This window comes from Oncorhynchus tshawytscha, linkage group LG23, assembly GCF_018296145.1.
Source record: "Oncorhynchus tshawytscha isolate Ot180627B linkage group LG23, Otsh_v2.0, whole genome shotgun sequence".
NCBI lineage: Eukaryota > Metazoa > Chordata > Actinopteri > Salmoniformes > Salmonidae > Oncorhynchus > Oncorhynchus tshawytscha.
This window is the reverse complement of record NC_056451.1, coordinates 9812121-9835846: the sequence shown is the minus strand read 5'-3', so window position 1 is coordinate 9835846 and position 23726 is coordinate 9812121. Positions and strand designations below refer to the sequence as shown.

Below are 23726 nucleotides of genomic sequence, written 5' to 3'. Positions count from 1 at the left end.
CTAATGAAATCGACCAAACAACGGCAAAAAGTACCAAAGGAAAATATACACCTTCGCTCATCTGATAGGCCTACAGTGGAGCTTCATGCTGCATGGACAGCATTTTTTTTAAAGCTGAGTAATAAGTAATTGATTGCTTTTCCAAGTAACGAATCCAAACACTGTTCATGTTTATATTTTTACATATTCATTAATCATTGTAAGAAAATTGTTATTGAAATCAAAATACTACTCATAGTGCAGAGCAAGCTGTAAAGCTTCATATAACACCAATGTTTTGTAGCACTTTCAGGTGAATCACTATGGAATCTTAAAGGAGGCCTGGGTAAGGCCAAAATTCCAAATATTCCAACTTCAATTAATTATTTTTGAAATATGCTTGAAAATAAAAAAGTAAAATATATGTCAACAAACCTTCCTCCAAAGGAACCTATGATTAAATGTTGTTCTAGTTTTCTTGAGATATCACCCAAAGGTGAAATGATTTCCCTTATTATTTCGCAAGTATTCTGGGACAAAAAATTAAAATTAAATAAATCACAGACTGTTAGACCTGTAGTAACCACGTTACTTCAATGTTATTTTTACGTTACCTTTAGCAAAGCCAAGAGGTATTTTTCTTTTGTTCGACAGAGTGATATGCTGCACAGTGCCAGAGTATATTAATGTGTCATTTCTTTCCCAGACATATTCACGCAGCAGTGAAAATGATGGCACCCACACCACAAACTCTTCAGCTTGAAACCCTGCAGCTTCCAGCACATCTGGTGAACAATGGACGACTGTAAAGACTGAGTGTGATGTATGAGAATCATAAAGTCTTTTGTCATCTAGTCGCATTGATGGGGTTAATTATTTCACAAGCATAAATCTCTCTGCGACGGTCATTTTATGTGATTCGAGGGACCTTTTAAATCAATTATTTGACATTGAGAGGGAACATTCAAAACCTGCAGGACATGACTAGTGATCGACATGGAAAAAGGTTTTGCAGACATCCAAGGTTCTCAATTTCCCTGACCAGAGGTGAAGAAACTTCACAAAAACATTATGTAAACATGAGAACTAAATACTGTACAAGGCTAGGTTTGGACTTTGTTTCAAGGTGCATCCTTGGTGGCATATTTGTATTTAAGAAAATCATTCAATAGTGTGATGTTTTATCAGTCACATCCCTAATTCAAATGTACACAGTAAACATAGTCATTTTTAACCAGGTCAAACAGACTGACCGGTGCACTCACGTTCTGTTTAATTGAAACAGAATGTGAGTTATCGCGAGATCAGGCTGGGTTCATGGGAGTGTATTTTTTTTACATCGCCCCAAAACCAGGCAACCAGTTTTTATTAACTAGACCTTGGGTAGATGACGAGTGATGTTTTGTGTACAAGAAGTACCTACCCTCTGATAAGCCTGGTAGATGACATCATAGATGAATCCCTGGGGCATCTCACTGGCTCTGTACATGGTTCTCTCCAGAGAATGGTCCAGGTAGCCCTCCAATGTGGTAGCAATAACTGTGGAAACCAGAGGTCGGATAGCCCCAGCAGCCTGCAAAATAATGAATGGAGCGGAATATGTCTTTCTTCCTTATGGCAAATACACACTTCAATCCAAAATGTATCAAATGGTTCTGATCCTATTGTGTCTTGAGGCTTACCACACTTGTTCTAACCATGGCTGGATAACAACAATAAATACCAGCTAAACAACAGCTTGTGCACACAATGCTTTTCCTGTACAATTGGAAATTCTTCATAAGCAACATTCCGGAGATCGTATTTTCTTGTGATCATGACATGATTGAGGATGAAAATCCCCATTGTGCCAAGAACAAGTATGGTCAATGAGATAAGGGGGGCAAAATGACTAGTAAATAGAATGAAAGTATGGTCAATGAGATAAGGGGGGCAAAATGACTAGTAAATAGAATGAAAGTATGGTCAATGAGATAAAAATGACTAGTAAATAGAATGAAAGTATGGTCAATGAGATAAGGGGGGCAAAATGACTAGTAAATAGAATGAAAGTATGGTCAATGAGATAAGGGGGGGGCAAAATGACTAGTAAATAGAATGAAAGTATGGTCAATGAGATAAGGGGGGCAAAATGACTAGTAAATAGAATGAAAGTATGGTCAATGAGATAAGGGGGGCAAAATGACTAGTAAATAGAATGAAAGTATGGTCAATGAGATAAGGGGGGAAATGACTAGTAAATAGAATGAAAGTATGGTCAATGAGATAAGGGGGGAAATGACTAGTAAATAGAATGAAAGTATGGTCAATGAGATAAGGGGGGAAAATGACTAGTAAATAGAATGAAAGTATGGTCAATGAGATAAGGGGGGAAATGACTAGTAAATAGAATGAAAGTATGGTCAATGAGATAAGGGGGGAATGACTAGTAAATAGAATGAAAGTATGGTCAATGAGATAAGGGGGGAAATGACTAGTAAATAGAATGAAAGTATGGTCAATGAGATAAGGGGGGAATGACTAGTAAATAGAATGAAAGTATGGTCAATGAGATAAGGGGGGAAATGACTAGTAAATAGAATGAAAGCAAACATGTGTTATGTGTGTAACACATGTTATTAAAATCTAAATGAATCTCATGCTCTTCGGAGGAGACTGACATTTTATCATGATCGGGGATACTGGCAAGTTAATGAAGACCAGACTGCTGGCTTTGAGAGTTACGCGCACACGCACAAGCACACACACACACACACACACACACACACACTCTAATGTCAAAGAGTTCCTGCTCACACTTCTCACTTTTGTGACCAGCCTTCAACAATATCATGTCACAGCTACTAAAATATAAATCACCATCTAAACATATCAATGTCTTCCTTAGCCACTAATATCAGCCAATGTGGTTTGAATTTGTCATGGCTTATAGTAGGTATACATGGCTACATTTGAGAGCAATGAATCGCTCCGTCTGAGCTCCACTGACTGTGTTGTGTTGGAAGAGATAGAGGACTTTGAATATGTACAAACCCCTTGTTCTTTGGCAGCCATTGTTATCTTGAGGAGGAAGTCCTCTTCCACAAAGGGCCGCACTGCATCATGGATGATGACCACCTTCGGTTTGACGCGGGCCGTACCACCCTCTCCCTCACTGAGGGCTCGGACCCCATTGAAGATAGATCTGTGGCGAGTAGATCCACCATGTACCACTAGGACATTTCTGTGGTGGAAGCGATGGATAATGTCCATCATCAAATCTAAGCTCTCCTTGGCAACCACCACAACGATGCTTTGAATCCATGGCACTCTGTCAAAGAAACAGTGTGTATAGTCATAAGTCAACAGCTTTCGCACTGTGGTTAGAACATGTCATTCTTGTTGAATATATTTGTTTCATTACTTGTTATATTACCATGCATAACACATTTGGGTGCAATTATTTGCATACATTATTTCAACAGAATTCCACAGTATGAAACAAAAATACCTGGCAGTATCAAGAACAAGTAGGGTATTTTGGACGTTGTTGGAATTTGTAGAAAGACTCAAAAGTGTAATGTGTGACCTGATGGATTCAGTAAAGATCTATTAAATGTAATGAGACATTACAAAACCATACATTTATTCAACGATAACATAAAAGAGCTTAAAACCCCAGTGAAATGGTTTGTTTACATGTGGCTACTCTCTTGCGCAGTGACAAGATTAAGGGGCAGGGCCATAAAACTACAGTATTCCAAACGTCCAAACGGGACATATGTTTTTGCATGCAAACATTCGACACGTCAAGTGTTACCTCTCGAAAGTTTGAATTGTGTAGCTTATCAGAGGTCTGTTGAGAAACGTGCAGAACTGTTTGGGTGTCAGTAGCCCGGTTCTTTCTCCACTGCCACCGGCTGGAAGAACCACAGCTACCGGGAAATCCACGCTGCAACGTCCCGCAATGTGCTTGTCCAACCGGGCTTCGCATGCTGAGAAATGTCCTGGTTCAACAGGCCTGTCCATGTCGCCCGTATCCTTTTACGTGCTTCAGGGCAATTGAGTGATTTGAAGTTAAAACGGACTAACATCTGAGGTCACGAATACGTCCTATCGGTATCCCCATATACCGTTTCATTCATTCCTTTATGGGCGGAGTCGCGTAGACCAGTGATTGATTCGATTTGTATCCTGCTACATTGTAGCCACAGTGCTGCACATGCGCGCTGTCAAGGAAGCCCCATACCAGCTCGAAGTCACTGATGTGATCTGTGGGTTCTCTGCTGATTTCCCAAGGTTTTAATATCCCCTATCATATCTATGTATTTGTGGTTATTTGTGACAATTTTGCTAATCCTGCATGCTTTCATTCCTTTTTAATTTTGACTGCTTGATGCAATTTTGCACACATTTACATTTTGGTCATTTAGCAGATGCTCTTATCCAGAGCAATTAGGATTAAGTGTCTTCCTCAAGGGCAGTGACAGATTTTTCACCTAGTCGGCTAAGGGTTTCGAACCAGCAACATTTCAGTTACTGGCCCAACGCTCTTCACCGCCAGGCTACCTGCTATATTAATTTATTTATTCAAGCTTGCTTGATCTGGTGCAGAAGTATAACTAGTGTGAGATAATTGTATGTGTAGGTTTATACTATATGGGATGACTTGACCTACATGCTTCAACACTGAAATACCATCTAATGGTCCATAGAACAATTGGGGGTAGGCCTACATAGTTGGAGGTGGTCGACATGCGCTGCCACCCAACTTATGATTAAAACTACATTACTATGTGTAAGTAGCCTACCACAGAACATGGATTTACAGCAATGAAATAATAACTTGAAAACGGCCCTTAGGCCATAAAATAATTGCAGGGGGGGAAAAAAGTGGCAAATTAGATCTCCAATGTAAGAATCAACATACTATAAGGTGAAATTTGTTTTAACATTTATTCTTTTTTTTCCAAATGAAAATATGAGCAATGACAGCTTCTTGATAAATGTGTGTGATGCATGTTAAAAAGGTTTATCAAATGAATAGCAATACAACATATATATTACATCATATAGAAAACGTTTATACATATGTTACCATACTTCAGAGGACATGTGATATCATACTATATATGTACACATATTTACATTGTGTATTTGTGGTGCTTTTGTGATGGGAAACCCCTTTTCATGCAGAGCTTACTTTTTTACATTATATTGACTGTAAAACTGTGTTTGTATAATGGAGTGAAGAGCAGGTTTACATTGTCATACAAGAACTTGAATGATGCGAATTATCTTAAAGTTCCAGACAGTTCTATTGGTCATGATGACCCCATTTAGGTTCATTTCATCTTATTAGCTAATGATTCAATGGTGCCCATTGGTCCTCAGATGTAGCAAGCAACCAATGCCATTCGCTTTTACAAAGTCACTTTCAGTGGTCCTCCTCACAACAAGCCAGTCCCAATAAAAGATAATCCAAGACCACAGTCACTGAGGCATTCTGCAGTCCTGCCTTAGGGCTCTGCTTCATGCCAATTCTCGTTTAGCTTGATCTTCTCTAGCCTCCTTTTGGCTTTGGCTTTGTGCCTGTGGAGATGCTGGGGCAAGGCAGGCTCCTCAAACTTCATATGGCTCGACTCGTTGTGTTGCCGGGAGTACCTCTTACACTTGCATGAGGTGACCACGGTGATTTTGTACGTTCTTGTGCTGCCGTCCTGGCACTGCAGCTGGATGCGTTGGGTGCGCGTCTTGTCGTTGACGCAGCGCCAGTCCTGACTGTTCCTCCGGCTCCAAAACTTTCTGCCGTAGCCACCGCCGATCCAGTTGGGAAGCATCTGAGCGGGGAGGCACTCACCAGCACATACTAGCTCCTTTATGGGGTTGATGCTTGTGCATTGTCCATCAGAGATGTATTTGGTGGACCTCAGCTCTCTACAGCCAACTTGGCTTCTCTGATCTGTGAAAGAGAAACAGAAAAACAATGAGAATCAAACAAATTTGAACATCTAGTGAAGATTAAAATGTCCTTTTGTGGCCCCAAACTATTTGGTTTCACTTTAAAAATTTCTACTGCAGCAAACATAAAGGGTTTTCGATCAGAAAACTTTACAAACACAGCAGTCTATTTGGTTAATTTGGAGGTTTTTGGCACAGACTATAAGCCTATACCGATTACTGGCTTGTAGAGAGGAAATGGTGCATTGCTCTTGCATGAGAGGAAGGGCTTTAGTGTTCTGAATTATGTCAATGGACCTGGCTTTCCTATAGGATTATCAGCAGGCAACCAGCACTGTTCTGCTCCAGGATACAGCTCCTCACTCACCCTGTAATCCAAGCCAGGGAACCATTCACAGACTGCCATACACCTCTGTGACAATGTGCCCCCTTCTCTATGACAGAGTTTGATGAATGAAGAGAGGAGAGGCTCCCTTTCTCTCCTTCATACTTGGGGTCCTTAGAGAGCTCAAGTCAAAGAGCGCCAGAATCACAGACTTCCTGTGTATAGGAACCCACCTCCATTCAGTGGCGCTGACACACGATCACTCCCCAAACACTAGCCTGGCTGCCCTGGGTGGCTCATCTCTACTGCCCTGCTTGGACGCCTGCCAGGAGTGTGAGTGTGTGTGTGTATTGAAGATCATAGTGCCAAGCTTTGCCTGGTCTCACTCAGTGGGGGAATCTGATACTGTCACTACTTAGCTGCTGATCATATCCATGCCTATTGTAATTATATATCCATATATAAATAAAACAGCTGGTTGAAGTTTTAGCAGTTATATTTTTTACATTAAGACTGTAGTATATTATAATTGATCATTTAGAGAACCCAATCTCAACAACTTAATTGTAGAAGCCTCTATAAACCTGTTTGTGTCTATGCACTTGTCTTGCAGTTTTAAAAAACTTTTACAAAGTTAAAAACCAATGAATATAGTTAAAAACCTTAAAGCACAACTTCGCATTGTTTTGAGAAAGAAAACTGAACAATACTCACCAACTCGATCGTTCCCAGCAGTATTTCCCGCGTCTCTCCCACCGTTTCTTGCCCGATTTAAAGAGACATTGCTCGGGGCATCCTGCACAGGAGTACCCACGTGTGAGTATAGGATCTCCGTAGCATCATTCTTGAACGCCTGGCAACTCCTCACAAGAATACAAAACAAGAATAGCAGGTGGCACGACTTGCATGCGCTCAAGTGCATATTGCTTCTGGGGATGTAGGGAATAAGCAGATCCCGTGTCATGTAAATTGATTCTGTGCCTCTGATGTCTGCGGCAGAGACACTACGTTCTGAGCTTGTTTTTATATAGGCCTGTCCGAGTCTTGTTTTGGCAACCGCTCAGGTGCACATCATGGGGTCTCTTGACTGAAGGCTGGGCGTAACTGGATAACCACGCCCATTTGTCTGTGCGCTACAGAGCCAGTGCCTGTACAACATCTGGAGTGATCCTGTTCCTGTCTCTCCAATTGATGGGATTTAGAGCTATTGCGTCATTTGTGTTTCTTCAGATCGCAATCTATTCATCACATTTAATCTATTCAAAATATTAGAAGAGCCTCCACTTTTGGTCTCTGCAATAATGTGTTCTTCTGTTAAATGTTATTTTTTATATTCCCTCATTTAATCATCGTCCATGTTCTGACATGCAGTCTCATCTACTCTCTTAATTCAAAAATGAAAGCGGATATGGTCTGTGTAATTTGCTTTCGGTCTCGGTCGTTCTCTTCCTCTCGATCTCTCAATCCCCTGTCCTTTTTACACCTAATGATTGGAGTTCCTAGACTAACTGGAGTCTTTGTGTGTGTGGCACTCATGGCAAGGAGAGATATAATTAATTCTGTGGGAGCATTCACTTCAGCCTTGTCTTCCAGATTTGAAAAGAAGTGTCACACATAGACACTAATTGTTGCTCATGTGAAGGAAATCTGATACACTTTTGTTCAGTGTCATTATCATATGAACCTTAAATGTAGGGGCCTCCTTCCTCCTGTGTAGAATACCACAAAACATTGAAAGCAAATCAGATGTAATATATCTTGTGATATAATATCTGCCTGAATACATGTAAAGGTGAAGCCATAATATATTTTTATACTATTGTTGGTTTTGTAACTGATGGCCTTGTCTCTTTTTACTTACATACAAGGCATATTTCACTAAATAGGTATTTCACCTACCTCACTTCCGACCACAAAATAAAGACAATACCACCATTTTATCCCAGGAGACTAGTAATACATGGATGGCTTTCCCATCTACAGTCCTTTAGGTGATGGGGTGAATGATGCAGAAGTTCCTACGATATGCCACTGTCATGTTTCTCCCATCTAAAGGAGCAGAAAGCTGAGACAGCACCGTCTGTATGTGTCCAGACCATGGAGACGGTGACATATAGGAGTAGATCAGGTGACAGAATCCTGTGGGAAGTAAAGGGACAGGCACACAATCCCACACACAATCCTGCATGCACAAACACACAAACACGCACACACGCACGTACGTACGTACGCGCGCACACACGCACGCGCACGCACGCACGCACACACGCGCGCACACACACACACACACACACACACACACACACACACACACACACACACACACACACACACACACTGAGTTATTAACATATTGACAAGCAACATGACAGGAGTGTGCGTATTAGCAGGAAGGACCCTCATGTGGTAATAGGAGGGGGGACAGGGGGACTAGAGAGGGACAAAAGGAATGCATAACATGGGAACAAAGCCAAGAAATAAAAGTTCATGGGTGCGTAGAATTCACTATGAATCCCCAAGGAAGCCCAGTCTATAAATGCAGACAATGGATTTGTGTCTTATTCTAGACAGAGCTGTTCTCAGTTTGCCTTCAGCCACCAGATACAAGGTACTGATTTCATTTTCCCAATCGTGTATTATTATTGATATGAATTATTATGTCAAAAATTGTGAAATATCCCAATGAACTGTGAAGAATAGAATTGTGAACTTGAGCCACAGTTCAATAACAGGCCCACGATAATGTAATGAAATAAATGCATGCGATATAGGGAAAACCTATGTCATTCTGAACCTTTGTCACCCTACAGTCAATACACTGGGTAGAGATAGTATGCCACCTACTGACCAGTTGTTGCCATTGTTGAAGGAATTGAATTGCAGCGTGATTAATAATGTCATATCATGAATGTTATCATTTAGCCTCACATAACAAAATATATATATTATTGCTTCCTGTACCCCCCAAAAACAAATAGCATGGGAATAAATACATTTCTGAAACCTGTGCAATCTGAGGATGAACAAGAGAACAGCTTTCTTTAATTGTTATGATTCAAAATGAAAACAGGGGTTTCCTGGTTGCAGGTCAGGTTTGGTTTGTCCTTCACAGGGTGATAGACATGGAGGTGTGTCTGAATTACTATACTTCATTTATCTTACCTAAAAGATTGCTCAAATATTTTGAAGATGTAATGATATTTAGAATTGTACTGCATATTCTTACAGGACATTGATGATTGCTCTCCATATGGAATCAGGAGGGGCATTGATGTCTGTCAACTTTACCTTGCAAAATAGTAGTCTTATCATAACTTCTAGCTATAACTTGAGAATGTCAAATGAGGCCCTATTCATTGCAAGGCTGTGGCTGTGATGACACCTGTCAATTATAATTTGTTGGAAAATATCAATCATGTCAGTATATGCCAGTAATATGTCACATAAAATGCTTTTTTGCAAATTAACTAAATCATATTATACTTGTCAATATTCCAGACTTGTCAAGGTTCTCCATGCTAATATACTTATGGCTGAATAACAACAAGATACTGTAGCCAACATCACAAACAGATACTGATACTGTATACAGTTATATTAAATGTGGGAATGTGTGACACTCAAACACTAGGCATATCATGTCAGAATAGCCAAGAAAGGAAAAATATAATTTCCCCATATCCACTTCATAATGCTCTGTAAATGTTTCAAATTAACAAACTCTTCTACCATTCCCTCAACTGTTGCATGACAGAACTTTATCTCCAAAACAATAAAATATCTATTTCAGGTAAATATGACAATCTATATTTTCCTAAGCATATGCTATAACATTGCATGTTCTCTGTGTGAGTTTGTCTTGTTGTGGATCTGTTTTCCATCCCCAAGAGCAACATACCTATCCTGTCTTTATAGCCTGTTCCCAGATCTGTTTGTGCTCTTGCGAAGTCCATTGCTGTCATTGTCAAGCCAAGTTAAGGCATGACAATTTCACAGAGTTGTTAAGAGAGCAGAAACAGGCTAGCACTCAGGCTACTGTCTTTACTGTATGTTTTCCATCCTTTGGCACCCTGGGACACCTAACCTGTCATTGGGTTCTTCTTCTGCACAAACACCAGATGAAGAGGCTGGAGGACTGAGTGGCTGAAGCTGAGGAACTTGCAGCATCTCCACACTGTCAGTGAGTGAATGGGGATTCCACTGATACTGTACAGTCCAAGGCCCTCACATTTGACATGGTTATGTGAGGAAGAAACAGATCGGACCAGTGGAGGCTGGTGGGTGGAGGTATAAGAAAATTTTAATGGTTGGAATGGAACAAATGGAACAGAGTCAAATGTGGTTTCCATATGTTTGATACCATTCCATTAATTCCATTCCAGCCATTACAATGAGCCCATCCTCTTTTATCTCCCCCCACCAGCCTCCTTTGCATTTGATACAGTATTGTAGATGAAAGTTTTTGCAGCTTTTTCCCTGAATCGCTACTCACAACAGACCGGATATTGTCAATATGTGGTCCATAACTTGCCGTCAGTGCAGTTATTGGATAGAAGAGGTATGTCAACAAATATTGAAATCATATTCCAAAAATTGGAAAATAAGCAACTTACTAGAGAAACTGTTTACAACACATTGCTGTGTCAAGTCTGGGATCCTTGTTGAACCTAAAGTGATGCCCGGTTGACAGAGGTGAAGCAGGAGAGGAACAGTTCATTACAGCCGTTTAGTATAGAACGCCATTGTGTCCCCCAGTCACTGGCATTTGGGCAGAGACTTCTGCCAGTAGAGACTGGCATCTATGGGGAGGGATGACACCTTGCTCAAGGTAAAACATAGTACTGTACCAAAGGAGACGAGCATTCACCTTATATTGCAATTCACCAGGTTTTTGAATATATTGACTTGAAAATTGAGATAAATGATCAAATTGACTGCATATTTCATCTGACTTACAGGTCACTATGGCTCAAGACAACATTTAAAGTAAGTCACAAATAAGGGATATGGGTGACTATCTCATGATACAGATTCTACAATGTTACAATTGAATGTATGACTCCTAAAGTATTGAACATTTTCAATGTCTATTTATATGTGCTTCTTATCTCTGCCGAGGAGCCCATTGGATGAGACAGCAGATCCCAGTGTGCGCAGGGCCATGCAGAGATCCATCATGCAGTTCTCCACTGTGGACTAGAAGACCATTTCCACCGCCAAACAGAGAAAGCTAGGGGAATGGAACCAGCCAGGGTCCAACATCCTCACTGTCATGTTCAGCTAACTGCTCCAGCAACACGAGGGGTGAATCTCAATTGTATTTAACAGATTCTTCATGTCCTCTCCTCTAATGCATTTTGAGAAGAAGCCAAGGAGAGAATATCCCAGGGGAGGAACCTCAGTTATCCGCTCCACTATGCTTTGAGAAGAGGAGGAGGACGTGAGGAAATACAATTGATATTCTCACCTGAAGGTCATACCACTGTGGTGTGATGCTGTATAAGCCTGTAGAGGGAGCTCTAGCTGAATTAAACCTGTCAAATGAATCACAGTTTCCTCATTACTACCACACTACAAACAGACACCCCAGTTCAATGTTACACAGTACAGGATGAACTTGAGGAAGAACTCTGGGAGTCAGAATCCTCACTGGTCTACATTAAGCACCTTTCCCATGTGAGTAGAGTCTTAGCACAAACAGATCTGGGATCAGGCTATCATGTCAAGGCAGTGTCATACGAAACAGTGTTTGGCATGTCAAGGAGTGGCATGATCACTGATACAAACAGACTGATACCCAGGCGAGTCTACTCTGTCATACGATCAAAAGCACATAGAGACAGTACTGTGGTGTTTATTCTGTTGTATTACAATCAGACATTTGACATCTTTGAATGAAACATCAGTATTCAACAAAACAGCAACATTGTTAGAGGGATTTGCCAAGTTGCTTTTTCAGGAGGTTATTTAGTCACTTCAAAATAATGTTGTTCTTGGCCAATTCAAGCCACTTTCCTTGATGTTTGGAAACAATGTCCTTTATCTAGTAACTAGGGAAATGACTAGACAGAATTATTTGTTTTATAAGGAAATGAACAAATAGAATAGCAATTAAATCTACTACTACTTCTTTACATAACACTCCCTGAAGCCCTTTCCATTATTCTTGAACAAAAACCATTGACATTATATTAGTCTACATAGACATTTAACATTGAATGATGAAAAAAAACACAAAACATTATATATATATATATATATATATATATATAAAAAAAAGCATAGACACTCGTGACCCTAACCCTTCTTCCATCGTGTGCAATAAGGTTACGTTGCTTTGATGGAAAACAATGTCAGATCATCAATAAATAAGGGATCCTTTCCCATGGGTTTAGGCCTTAAGCTTGTGTGAAACTCCTGCTTACTCCATCCCCAGGTTAACTGTTGGGCCTTACACAGCAGGCCTCCCTTAGACCTTCTAGGACAACAGTGTAGACCTGGAGTAGGGGAGACAGCAGGGTGTATAGGCATTGTGCACCTGTGTGGGACGTCACTTACAGGCCCCCCTTCAGTTCTCTGTGTCTGGAGTGGTGGAGACAGGGCTGGGCGGAGGGGGGTCTGCTTGGTTGTCAGAGGGGGACGGGGAAGACGGAGAGTCTTCATTGGGTCCCACTGAGAGGTCCTGCATGGAGCCTGTCGCCGACTCTACCACCTGGCTCTGCTCTGAGAAACACATAAGGAGCCCACTGTTAGCATGATGCCTTGTAACACAACGCAATGGAAAGACTATTCAAGCTAACTACCACGTTTGAAGCGGAGGCGTCCTATTCAAAACCAAGAATCCTTTCGTAACCAATGTACAGTAGGTGTTTAATGTAATCCTTGGTCACTTAAAATTACAATGAGACATATACACATTAATAAACAAGAGGTGACATGAAAATGTACAGCCCAAGAATATTTCTCCAATACCTTTCCTCTGTCGCTCCATCAGCTTGGCTGACTCTGCCTCGTGCTTTTCTCTCTGCTCCTGAAGCTGCTTGCAGACCTTCTTATGGGTGAACCAGTGCATTTTCTGGCAGGCTGGGGCACAGTATATCACCTATTGGAACACAAAAGCGTTGGACGTGTTGGTGGAAGAATAGAGGCCCATGCGTCGGATGCAAGGATACATAATGACAGATTGACCATTGCTATTGCAGGTCTATGAATGAGGACAGTGGTTATATGAATATAGCATTTCATTGTATTGATATAAGATACCGTAGAAATGCGCATTGTGCCTACCATTTTACAGATGGAGCATCTCTTCTCTGCTCCCTTCTCCCCACAGGTGGTACAGAACTCTGCATCCATGAAGCCCACCTGTCCAGTTATAGCCTGGGTCAAAACTGAGATGGCTGTCGGATCGTTACCCTGACCAGGACAGAAAGGGGAAATGGGAGAGAAAATTCTAAATATACACAAGATATACAGTACAAACAATTGAAAATGACAATAAGGGTCAAAGATTAAGCCTAGTCAGAAACTAAAAAAGCTATTTTAAAATGGGAATTCCTCATTGAGCATGCTTTTTAGTCCATGACTAAGCTTAATCATTGTCCGGGAAACTGGGCCTAACAGTATAAAAGCTTAAAAAGGTTATTAAGCCCACAACAAGAAACTATTACGAGTGGCGCTTCACTCAAACTGACGTTGCAAAATGAGTCATTACTAAATACACAGACATCACACGGGAGGAAGGGAGGGAGAGACTGTAAAAGCCCTTTGTGACAACTACTAATGGAAAAGGGAATTCATAAATCAATTTGATTGATGACTGATGACTGATGGACTCACGATCTCCACGGGAGCGATACTTCGGACCAGCTGCTGCAGCAGTGTGGCGTCGCGGTAGGGGAACTTGCGGATGCACTCTCTAATGAACTTCTCCTGGAACAGCGGAAAGCCGTCACTGTCCCGTCCCTTCAACAAGCTGCATGGGGACAGCAATGACGTCTGGGGTTATATACATTGCAATACAGTATAAATAACAATCAAAAATATTTAGTATGTCAGAGTGTTTCTACACATCATCAGTGCAGCCAGATATGCATTTCATACCAATTTCTTCCTCATCTTTCCAACTTTTTCCATTGACATCCTCTGTCCGTCCAGTTTAATAAAAAAATAAATAGTAATAACAGTGTCCGGGAAACCGGCCTCATATGTATTTACATGTTCATATGTGTATACTCTATGCATGTCCGGGAAACCAGCCCATACAGTCCAAAACCCTCGCCCACCTCTTGATGAGTCCTTCCAGCTTGTCGTCGTGCTCCTTGAGGAAGGAGGCACACTTCTGCAGCACACAGCTAATGTAGTGCATCTTCATGGCCAGCACCTCGTTCATGTCCTGCTGCTTCACACACTTCTCACAGATCAGCTCCATCACCCGCCGGCACTTCTCCAGGGCCCCTGCCTCGGCCAGCACCGGGTTCTCCTTCACCAGAAGCACCATCTGGGAGAGACAAAGAGAGAAGGGGGGGGGGTGGTGTCTCATACACTATAAAGGATGACATAACAGCTCCCTATGTAGGATGCATTGCCAACTGCCACATAAACCACTATTCCCCAAAAATATATGCTTTATAAAAGGTGACATAACGCCCAGATAGGGTTATATTGGTGGTCTTTGTGTTTTATCTTTTACAGTTCTCCCACAGAAAAGGTCTGCTTTCTTTTTTTGCCTGATATCCTTGCTGGTCTTGAGTGGTCCGGTGTACACATTGCTTTTATGCATCACTTAATATCTCACTTCAAAACCACTATTCCATAATGTGGCCCAGAGACAGCAGTGATGGTATTTTACCTTGACGGGGTTGAGGTTGGTGCTCATGATGATCTTGTGGAGGGGCCCTGCCAGTTTGGGGGGCAGCTTGGGCTCCTTCTCCAGCCCCTGGCGTTTGGTGTAATACTCCAGCTTGGCCCGCGAGAAGAAGTTGTTGATCACCGTCACACAGTCGTGCTGCCCTGGGGAGAGGGAGAGGAGATACACCTGGGTGAGAAACAAGTACCGAAGTCTCACTGTGACAGAGGTTGCATTCATAAGGCTCCAAACAGAATGTGCCCTAATGAACACAATCAGAATAAAGGGGGGCAATGCCAATACAGAGTCATTCTAGTTTATTATACTCACAGACATCAAACACATTTCCATCGGTGTCCGTATGTGGCAGGGTCTACAGTCAATCACGGATAACAAAAAGAAAACCAGCCCCATCGCGGACACCGACGTCTTGCTCCCAGACAAAATAAACAACTTCTTTGCTCGCTTTGAGGACAATACAGTGCCATTGACACGGCACACAACCAAAACCTGCGAGCTCTCCTTCACCGCAGCCAACATGAAGAAAACATTTAAACGTGTTAACCCTCGCAAGGCTGCCGGCCCAGACGGCATCCCTAGCCGCGTCCTCAAAGCATGCACAGACCAGCTGGCTGGTGTGTTTACAGACATATTCAATCAATCGCTATCCAAGTCTGCTGTTCCCACATGCTTCAAGAGGGCCACCATTGTTCCTGTTCCCAAGAAAGATGGGGTAACTGAGCTAAACAACTATTGCCCCGTAGCACTCACTTCCGTCATCATGAAGTGCTTTGAGAGACTAGTCAAGGATCATATCCCTTCCACCCTACCTGACACCCTAGACCCACTCCAATTTGCTTACCGCCCCAATAGGTCCACAGATAACGCAATCACACTGCACTAACCCATCTGGACAAGAGGAATACCTATGTAAGAATTATTTTCATCGATTACAGCTCAGCTCAACATTTAACACCATAGTACCATAGTACCCTGGGTCTCGACCCCGCCCTGTGCAACTGGGTCCTGGACTTTCTGACGGGCCGCCCCCCGCTGATCCTCAACACTGGGGCCCCACCAGGGTGCGTTCTCAGCCCTCTCCTGTACTCCCTGTTCACCCATGACCGCGTGGCCATGCATGCCTCCAACTCAATCAACAAGTTTGCAGATGATACTACAGCGGTAGGCTTGATTACTAACAATGACGAGACGGCCTATAGGGAGGAGGTGAGTGAGACGCCTCGGAGTGTGGTGTCAGGAAAATAACCTCACACTTAACGTCAACAAAACAAAGGAGATGATCGTGGACTTCAGGAAACAGCAGAGGGAGCACCCCCCTATCCACATCGACAGGACAGTAGTGGAGAAGGTGGAAAGTTCTAAGTTCCTCGGCGTACACATCACGGACAAACTGAAATGGTCCATCCACACAGACAACGTGGTGAAGAATGCGCAACAGTGCTTCTTCAACCTCAGGAGGATGAAGAAATTTGACTTGTCACCAAAAACACTCACCAACTTTTACAGATGCATAATCGCACCGCCTGGTACGACAACTGCTCCGCCCACAACCATAAGGCTCTCCAGAGGATAGTGAGGTCTGCACAACCCATTGCCGGGGGCAAACTACCTGCCACCAGCACACCTACACCACCCGATGTTACAGGAAGGCCATAAAGATCATCAAGGACAACAACCACCCGAGCCACTGCCTGTTCACCTCGCTATCATCCAGAAGGCGAGGTCAGTACAGGTGCATCAAAGCTAGGACCGAGAGACTGAAAAACAGCTTCTATCTCAAGCCCATCAGACTGTTAAACAGCCATCACTAACATTGAGTGGCTGCTGCCAACATACGGACTCAAATCTCTAGCTACTTTAATAATAAAAAATTGGATGTAATAAATTTATCACAAGTCACTTTAAACAATGCCACTTTATATCATGTTTACATACATATGATGAGTAATGTAGGGTATCTACAGTACTCTATACCATCTACTGCATCTTGCCTATGCCGCACAGCCATCGCTCATCCATATATTTACATGTACATATTCTTATTCATTCCTTTACACTTGTGTGTATAAGGTAGTTGTTGTGAAATTGTTAGATTACTTGTTAGATATTACTGCACGGTCGGAACTAGAAGCACAAGCATTTCACTACACTTGCATTAACATCTGCTAACCATGTGTATGTGACCAATAAAATGCGATTTGATTTTTTATTGTGTAAAATCCTTACTGTACATACCGACAAACGCAGCCATCTGAGAAGCTGTTCGCCCGACGGAGTTGACCACATCGGTCTCCGCCCCTGCATCTAACATCATCCAGGTGATATCAGTCTTACCTATATGGCAAGGCGGGGAGAAAAGAGTTAACGCACACAGTCAAATCAACGAATTCACCATGGTGCACCCTGATCTACACAGGGATATCCTTTCTCAGCGATACAAACTTTGAGAAAATGTGTCTACCTGATAGCCCAGCGAACATCAGTGCCGTGTAGCCATGCTCGTGTTCATTACAGTTCACATCTGCCCCGTGTTGCAGTAGCAGCTTGCACATGTCCGCCTTGCCCTTGTATGCAGCGTGCATGAGGGGAGTCATCCCATTCTGAGGAGGAGAAACAGAACTGTCAGTAGTGTATGTTGTAAATATAGGCATCATTTAAGAAGCCTATTACAGACAATTTATGCTGAATTAAATCTACGCAGAGATATTTTCCATTGTACAACATTGTAGAATGCACAATAGAGGACAATGAGATTACAGAAAATAGCCTTTGCTAAACTGTGGAGTGCCTGTACTGCACTGCCTGCCTCTTGAGGAGAAGACATAGGCAATGTTATCAAACAAAAAGAGACATGCTGCCTGTCATTTCCTTACTGTCCAGTTTGCTGACAAATTATGAAGAGCATAAATCAATAACTTAAAAACTAATGTTATAATAGAATATCGTTGAAAAAAATCGAACCCATTTCTGCCTTTACCTCATCCAAACAGTTGACTCTGACATCCTTGCAACCCAATAATCTTGAGGCTTCTTGAACATTTCCTGAGAAAAAGCATCAATGCATTGAAAGCCATGAACACTGCCTCAAGCTAACCAAGGCTTGAAACAACCAACAGTTGTCTTGTCTAGAAAACTGTTTCAGCTATTTCATGAACTGGCTAGCTAGCTAACATAACCTCTAGTACAGTACTAACGTTATCAGAGTTATAACTATCTGTAGTATTAGCTTGGCTAGCTAGCTACAGTAGTTAGCAAGTTTCCTTCCAATGCAACTTGCTGGATTGAGCTATCAAGTTAGCCATATAGCCACCATCATTAGAAACATAATTTAACCCATTACATTACGTACTAGCTAAATGAAAAATGGTACAGCAATCTCAGATAAATTATCTAGACTACAGTAACAAGCGTATTGTCTAGCTAGCTAGCATTAGCATTAAAGTAAATAAGCTTTACCTGCAGCAATAACTACGAATAATTCCCTCTCGGTGGAAGATAGATCTCCCTTCTTCGGAGCTGACATCTTGGCTAGAATTGTGTGTAAAAAAAAAAAAAAAAATCAGTGAATGAAATAAAACAAATATGGATAATTGTGAGTGACACTAAATTATAGACGTATCACGACGTTTGGTTTTCATTCTGAAGCTTGCGAATCTTGCTAGCTGGCTGTTGGGGTTAAACTAGTGGTCAGACTGTACCACGTTCTACAGTACAGGGGTGGGCATTGAAATTCATATTAACTCATTCAAATGTTTCTCTTCCGTTGAAGACATTAACACAGAAAGTAAATAATATGCACAGATATTATTGCAGTATACAAAATTTCAACACCTTAATTATTTAGCATAATACGAACTGATTTCAAAGCCCATTCTCCCCCCTTTTTCAACATTTGTTAGCAATTCCACAGAAGTTTAGAAAGTTAATTATTGATATGTTTAAGCGTTTAGACTGTACACATTTGATACATTGTTGCTCTAGCCGTCGGTGTTCTTCAATATGTTTTAGTGGGGTATAATTCATCACATTTGTCCATAAGCACTAGCACACTTTCATAACTTGAATAATAAATATTGTGTTTTATTGAAAAGCAAGTGTTGTTTATCAATGTCCAAATGAAAAGATAAAGGTTAGAGATACAGTAGTGTCATAACCAGTCATTATATGCTCCCATTGTTTCAAAAGTCAAACCCCTACAAAAAAAGATTGCAGTTTTTAAACTGCAGTAAAAGTGCAGTAACTGCAGTCCACCGTGGTATTTTGAAGCAGTAATTGCAGAATAACCAGTTGAACTGCAGTTACACTGCAAAATTATTGCAGTAAAGTTTTTGGATGCAGTATTTGCAGCATACTGCACTCTATTTTTTCTTTCGGGAATATTTAATGTGAAATGTCTTACAGTGCAGTCTAGTCCAAGTTAACCTCCCTAGTGGCGCAGCGGCCTAAGGCACAACCGGCCGCGTTTGGGAGTCCCATTGGGCGGCGCACAATTGCCCCAGCGTCGTCCGGGTTAGGGTTTGACCCGGGTAGACCGTCATTGTAAATAATAATTTGTTTTTAGCTGACTTGCCTAGTTAAATAAATGATAAATACATAAACATACACAGTATCTGAGAATTAAAATAGCACCTTGGTAATCACTTGGCTCAGCCGTCATGCAATTGTTTTTGTAATATTTGCATATGTGAAGTCATAATTTCAAGACGACCAATCAGGTAAGTTGAAAAGCTATTTCCCTGGACTGGGCCCTCCTTGCAATCCTACCCACCTGTAAAACGCCACAGGCACTGTTTGTCATTCTATGATAAGACTTAATTACTTTTCAACTCGGAGACGTTTGAGTCTGAGAATTGCTTTGTTCGAGAGGATAAAAAACGAATATCGACAATGGTTTGTGGAGGATTTGTTTGCACGAAGAATTCCCTATGCGCTCTGAACATACTTTATGTTGTAAGTACCACGCACAGATGTTTCCATATGCGACCGTATTGTTTTTGATGATAGGCTTTTAATGAGTGTAAATAATAAGTGCAAAAGCCAACATGATTCTAGCCAAGAATAATATAGTCAGGGCAAGAAGGCTGTCGTGCAAATTGGTGTCACAACGACTTAATCAAAATGATAGTAGGCTACATTCCAAACAGTTGCACAAATGTCTCTCAGTTAATGCAAAGTCGACAGTGTTTATTTATTTTATTTCACCTTTATTTAACCAGGTAGGCAAGTTGAGAACAAGTTCTCATTTACAATTGCGACCTGGCCAAGATAAAGCAAAGCAGTTCGACAGATACAACGACACAGAGTTACACATGGAGTAAAACAAACATACAGTCAATAATACAGTATAAACAAGTCTATATACGATGTGTTGGTTCCCAACCAGGGGTACTTGGCCGATCCACTGGGGGTACTTAAGAAGCCTCATGATACCATAAACCTACTGGGAAAATGTATTTATGGGATTACTTCAGGGTTACACGGGGCAGAACAACATTTTGTTGGTGGTACAGTAACCGAAAAAGGTTGGGAACCACTTGTCTAAACCATATCTGTAAAGTGTGATACATTATCGTCATACAATTCTTGCAATTTAATATATAATCAAAATACTCAATGTGATACTTTGTAAATGTCTTGTATTCTATGTATTTATTTCATATAAACATCTGTCTAAACAGACTTTAATCAGCCTGAAGGTGGTAGCCTGAATATGAGATGGTGTTGACTTTGCCCACATCAAAGAAATCAGCATGAAGTGTCCTTTTTGAGTGCTTTTCCATTCCCAGTGGATTTCTGTCATGACGTTGTATTGTGCTTGGTCTTCAGATGGTGAGCTTGCTGCTGATTGGAGTAGCTGCTTGGGGGAAATGGTTTGGCCTGGTCTCCAGTTTTCGGGTGGTGGCTGGAATCATTGGTGTGGGCATCTTCCTGTTATTTGTGGCCTTTGTGGGCCTCTGTGGTGCCCTGAAGCACCACCAGGTCCTGCTGTTCTTTGTATCCTTCAATCAGGAGTAGGGTGAAGTTGCCCCTAGACACAGAACTTGGGTCATGTTTTTTTTGCATTTTTCCAACTAATGGTTAGGATTGGGGGAAGGGAAGCTGATCCTAGATCCATTCACCTTTCATCACCATGATGTGATATGATTGCACAGGGTTGGGTGTAATTGTAATGTGTTTTATTCATGCTACATATCATTACATAGTCAAGTGAATACAAACTACTACAACACAAGACATATTGATAACAAAAACAGAGGACTGTTGTATACTAGAGGATCTTAGTCGCAATGTGTTTTTAACTGCTCTATCCAGACTACACTTAACTGCTATTTTCTCACTTTATGAACAATTCTCTTTCAAATACACAGCCTAGTGTTGCCTAGTTGGTTGTCACATGTGAGCTTCCTTAGTTGGCCTCAGTACATGATTATCCTGTTCCTGGTGTTCATGGTTCAGCTGTCAGTGTCTGCCGCATGTCTGGCTATCAATAAAGAGCAGCAGGTACGTGACAATGTATAATGTGACTCATGACCACTTAATCTGTAGAACACCTTAAATAAATACTGGGAATCATTCATACTTTCCTTCTATGTCCTGTATTAGCTAGTTGACAAATGGCTAATGCACAACATAAATGGAAAGTGTGAATGATTTCCAGTTGATCTCAAAGAAGCACTCTGGTTGATGACATGCTGATTGAATTCTGTGACCAGAGCCTCATCTCCCTGCACCGCTTCATCTATTTCCCCCACTGTAGAAAGAACTCCTAGAGGTGGGCTGGAACAAGTCCGAGGCCACTCAGAAGGATGTGGAGAAAAGTCTAAACTGCTGTGGCTTCTTCCATCCGAACTATAATGGCACCTGTGACGCGGTAAAGACGCTGGCTTGTTAGCAGTAAAAACCAGCAACGTGTTTGTCAGATAGTATCTTGAGTGATGGACACATTACTTAAATTGTGTCCTGTCTACTTGCTTCCTCACACTACAGGACTGTTTCTCCAACCCATTATCCTGCAACCCTTGTGGTCCAATCATCCAAAGTCATGCTGAGGAGGTTTTACGCTTTGTGGGTGGGATTGGATGCTTCTTCAGCTTCACAGAGGTTAGCAACCTGCTGTAGCCTCATAGCAATGCAATGGGTGGAATTTGCTGTGTAAAAGAGTAAAAGGCTGTGGGATTCCTATGTAATTGGAACTGAAAACAGAGCACTTTGTAGTGGGGACTTTTACTGTCTGCATTTTTATATTATGTCATCAACACGCTCTACATTTTAGACTTTTGATTTTGACTTCAGGAATGAATTCAACAATTCCAAATCGATTGATCTCAACTGAGTGTACAAAACATTAGGAACACCTGCTCTTTCCATGAGACTGACCAGGTGAAAGCTATGATGCCTTATTGATGTCACTTGTTAAATCCACTTCAATCAGTGTAGATGACAGGGAGGAGCCAGGTTAAAGGAGGATTTCAAGTCTTGATACATGAATTGTGTATGTGCGCCATTCAGAGGGAGAATGGGCAAGACAAGATTTCAACGGGGTATGATAGTAGGTGCCAGGCTCACTAGTTTGAGTGTGTCAAGAACTGCAATGCTGCTGGTGTTTTCATGCGCAACACTTTCCCATGGGTATCAAGAATGGTCCACCAGGACATCCAGTCAACTTGACACATTGGCGTCAACATGGGCCAGCATCCCTGTGGAACACGTCACACCTTCTAAAGTCCATTCCCTAACGAATTGTGGCTTTCGAGGGCAAAAGGAAATGCAACAGATACTAGGAAGGTGTTCTAATGTTTTGTACACAGTGTATATCGTGCTTTAGTATTAATTGAATCACATATTCAGCTATTTTTTTCCCCCATCTAATTTCAGATCCTGGGAGTGTGGCTAACGCACAGATACAGAAATCAGAAGGATTCCCGTCCAAACTCTGGTGCATTTCTATAACTAGCTTGTTCATAAACTCAACTTTGCACTGTCATGCATTTGTATTTAGATCCTGTGTGACTTTTATCTTACGATTATTATATGTTTCCTATTTGGATATTTTCATTGCTGTGATAATATAACTGCGTTGATATATCTAATACTATTGGCTGTTTTTTTGACAAAGTTTGTGAAACAATTCCAATCAATTTGAATCTTGAGTGAATGACACTGAAATTGAGAGCAGTTACTTTAAGGTTTAATCAGACTGAGGTCACTGATCGGCGTTGTGAGCAAATGTCATACACCTTATGCAAACAGAGCACAGACATAGGGTGAAGGCAGAGAGCAATGTTTCCTGGTAAGCTGTCTGTGGATTCCCAGTTTCAAACCTGGCTTTCTTTGGGTACCTACACAGTGCTGTCTTTGTTACAGTGTATTAGATGTCACACAGATGCCAACAGATTCAGTGTTTTTTTTCCCAGATTCAGCCCTACTAAAGTTTTACATAGTTGATCACTACACAGGAGATGTACTAATCCAGACATGAAGCTTTTTTTGTCTTAATTTCTAAACAGTTAAGCTATATTGTCCTATTCATCTGAAAGCTTCAAGCATTACACAAACTGATTTGGTATCAGTTCATATTTACAACCCATTTCTAAACATCTGGTGTAGGCTATC

At 41.5% G+C, this 23726-nt stretch overlaps 4 protein-coding genes and 1 long non-coding RNA gene across 7 annotated transcripts in view; 2 read left to right on the top strand and 3 right to left on the bottom strand.

Annotated features, from left to right (window-relative positions):
* Positions 1 to 4198, bottom strand: part of crppa (CDP-L-ribitol pyrophosphorylase A) — a 32712-nt gene extending 28514 nt beyond the window's left edge. The window contains exons 1-3 of one of the 3 annotated variants that reach the window (XM_024396311.2): positions 3779 to 4198; positions 3013 to 3289; positions 1403 to 1552 (exon numbers count right to left, since the gene is read on the bottom strand). In XM_024396311.2, coding sequence (XP_024252079.1) covers positions 1403 to 1552; positions 3013 to 3289; positions 3779 to 3987 — 636 coding nt within the window. In that variant the 5' untranslated portion in view covers positions 3988 to 4198. The remainder of the gene's footprint in view (positions 1 to 1402; positions 1553 to 3012; positions 3290 to 3778) is intronic. The other 2 variants (XM_024396322.2, XM_024396317.2) reach the window with 2 other exon arrangements.
* A 697-nt stretch (positions 4199 to 4895) lies between these two features.
* On the bottom strand, positions 4896 to 7314 carry LOC112230127 (sclerostin domain-containing protein 1-like). The gene is made up of 2 exons (XM_024396329.2): positions 6959 to 7314; positions 4896 to 5920 (listed from the first exon to the last, which is right to left on the bottom strand). Exons 1-2 carry the CDS (start codon positions 7206 to 7208, stop codon positions 5478 to 5480), a joined length of 693 nt encoding a protein of 230 aa, XP_024252097.1. The 5' UTR covers positions 7209 to 7314; the 3' UTR covers positions 4896 to 5477.
* Positions 7315 to 8559: 1245 nt separating this feature from the next.
* On the top strand, positions 8560 to 11784 carry LOC112230150. Its single transcript, XR_002950278.2, has 3 exons — positions 8560 to 10424; positions 11203 to 11230; positions 11363 to 11784. It is a non-coding gene; the product is annotated as an uncharacterized LOC112230150 (long non-coding RNA).
* Positions 11785 to 12082: 298 nt separating this feature from the next.
* LOC112230138 (ankyrin repeat and MYND domain-containing protein 2) lies at positions 12083 to 18795 on the bottom strand. Its single transcript, XM_024396337.2, has 10 exons — positions 18570 to 18795; positions 18091 to 18155; positions 17575 to 17713; positions 17349 to 17447; positions 15096 to 15256; positions 14530 to 14744; positions 14084 to 14219; positions 13532 to 13660; positions 13217 to 13346; positions 12083 to 12967 (listed from the first exon to the last, which is right to left on the bottom strand). The coding sequence occupies exons 1-10, from the start codon at positions 18634 to 18636 to the stop codon at positions 12813 to 12815; spliced, it is 1296 nt and encodes a 431-aa protein (XP_024252105.1). The 5' UTR covers positions 18637 to 18795; the 3' UTR covers positions 12083 to 12812.
* A 1073-nt stretch (positions 18796 to 19868) lies between these two features.
* LOC112230167 (tetraspanin-13) lies at positions 19869 to 23203 on the top strand. Its single transcript, XM_024396362.2, has 6 exons — positions 19869 to 20063; positions 20940 to 21107; positions 21534 to 21614; positions 21871 to 21984; positions 22101 to 22214; positions 22989 to 23203. Exons 1-6 carry the CDS (start codon positions 20001 to 20003, stop codon positions 23061 to 23063), a joined length of 615 nt encoding a protein of 204 aa, XP_024252130.1. The 5' UTR covers positions 19869 to 20000; the 3' UTR covers positions 23064 to 23203.
* Positions 23204 to 23726: the final 523 nt, after the last annotated feature.

Coding starts and splice junctions, on each gene's coding strand:
- LOC112230127 (XM_024396329.2), bottom strand. CDS start 7,208: ATGACACGGGATCTGCTTATTCCCTACATCCCCAGAAGCAATATGCAC. Junction 5,921..6,958: donor TGCTGGGAACGATCGAGTTG/GTGAGTATTGTT, acceptor TCTCTTTCACAG/ATCAGAGAAGCCAAGTTGGC.
- LOC112230138 (XM_024396337.2), bottom strand. CDS start 18,636: ATGTCAGCTCCGAAGAAGGGAGATCTATCTTCCACCGAGAGGGAATTA. Junction 18,156..18,569: donor ATTCGTAGTTATTGCTGCAG/GTAAAGCTTATT, acceptor GCTTTTTCTCAG/GAAATGTTCAAGAAGCCTCA. Junction 14,220..14,529: donor CTGGAAGGACTCATCAAGAG/GTGGGCGAGGGT, acceptor GTCCCCATGCAG/CTTGTTGAAGGGACGGGACA.
- LOC112230167 (XM_024396362.2), top strand. CDS start 20,001: ATGGTTTGTGGAGGATTTGTTTGCACGAAGAATTCCCTATGCGCTCTG. Junction 20,064..20,939: donor CTCTGAACATACTTTATGTT/GTAAGTACCACG, acceptor CTTGGTCTTCAG/ATGGTGAGCTTGCTGCTGAT. Junction 22,215..22,988: donor GCTTCTTCAGCTTCACAGAG/GTTAGCAACCTG, acceptor ATCTAATTTCAG/ATCCTGGGAGTGTGGCTAAC.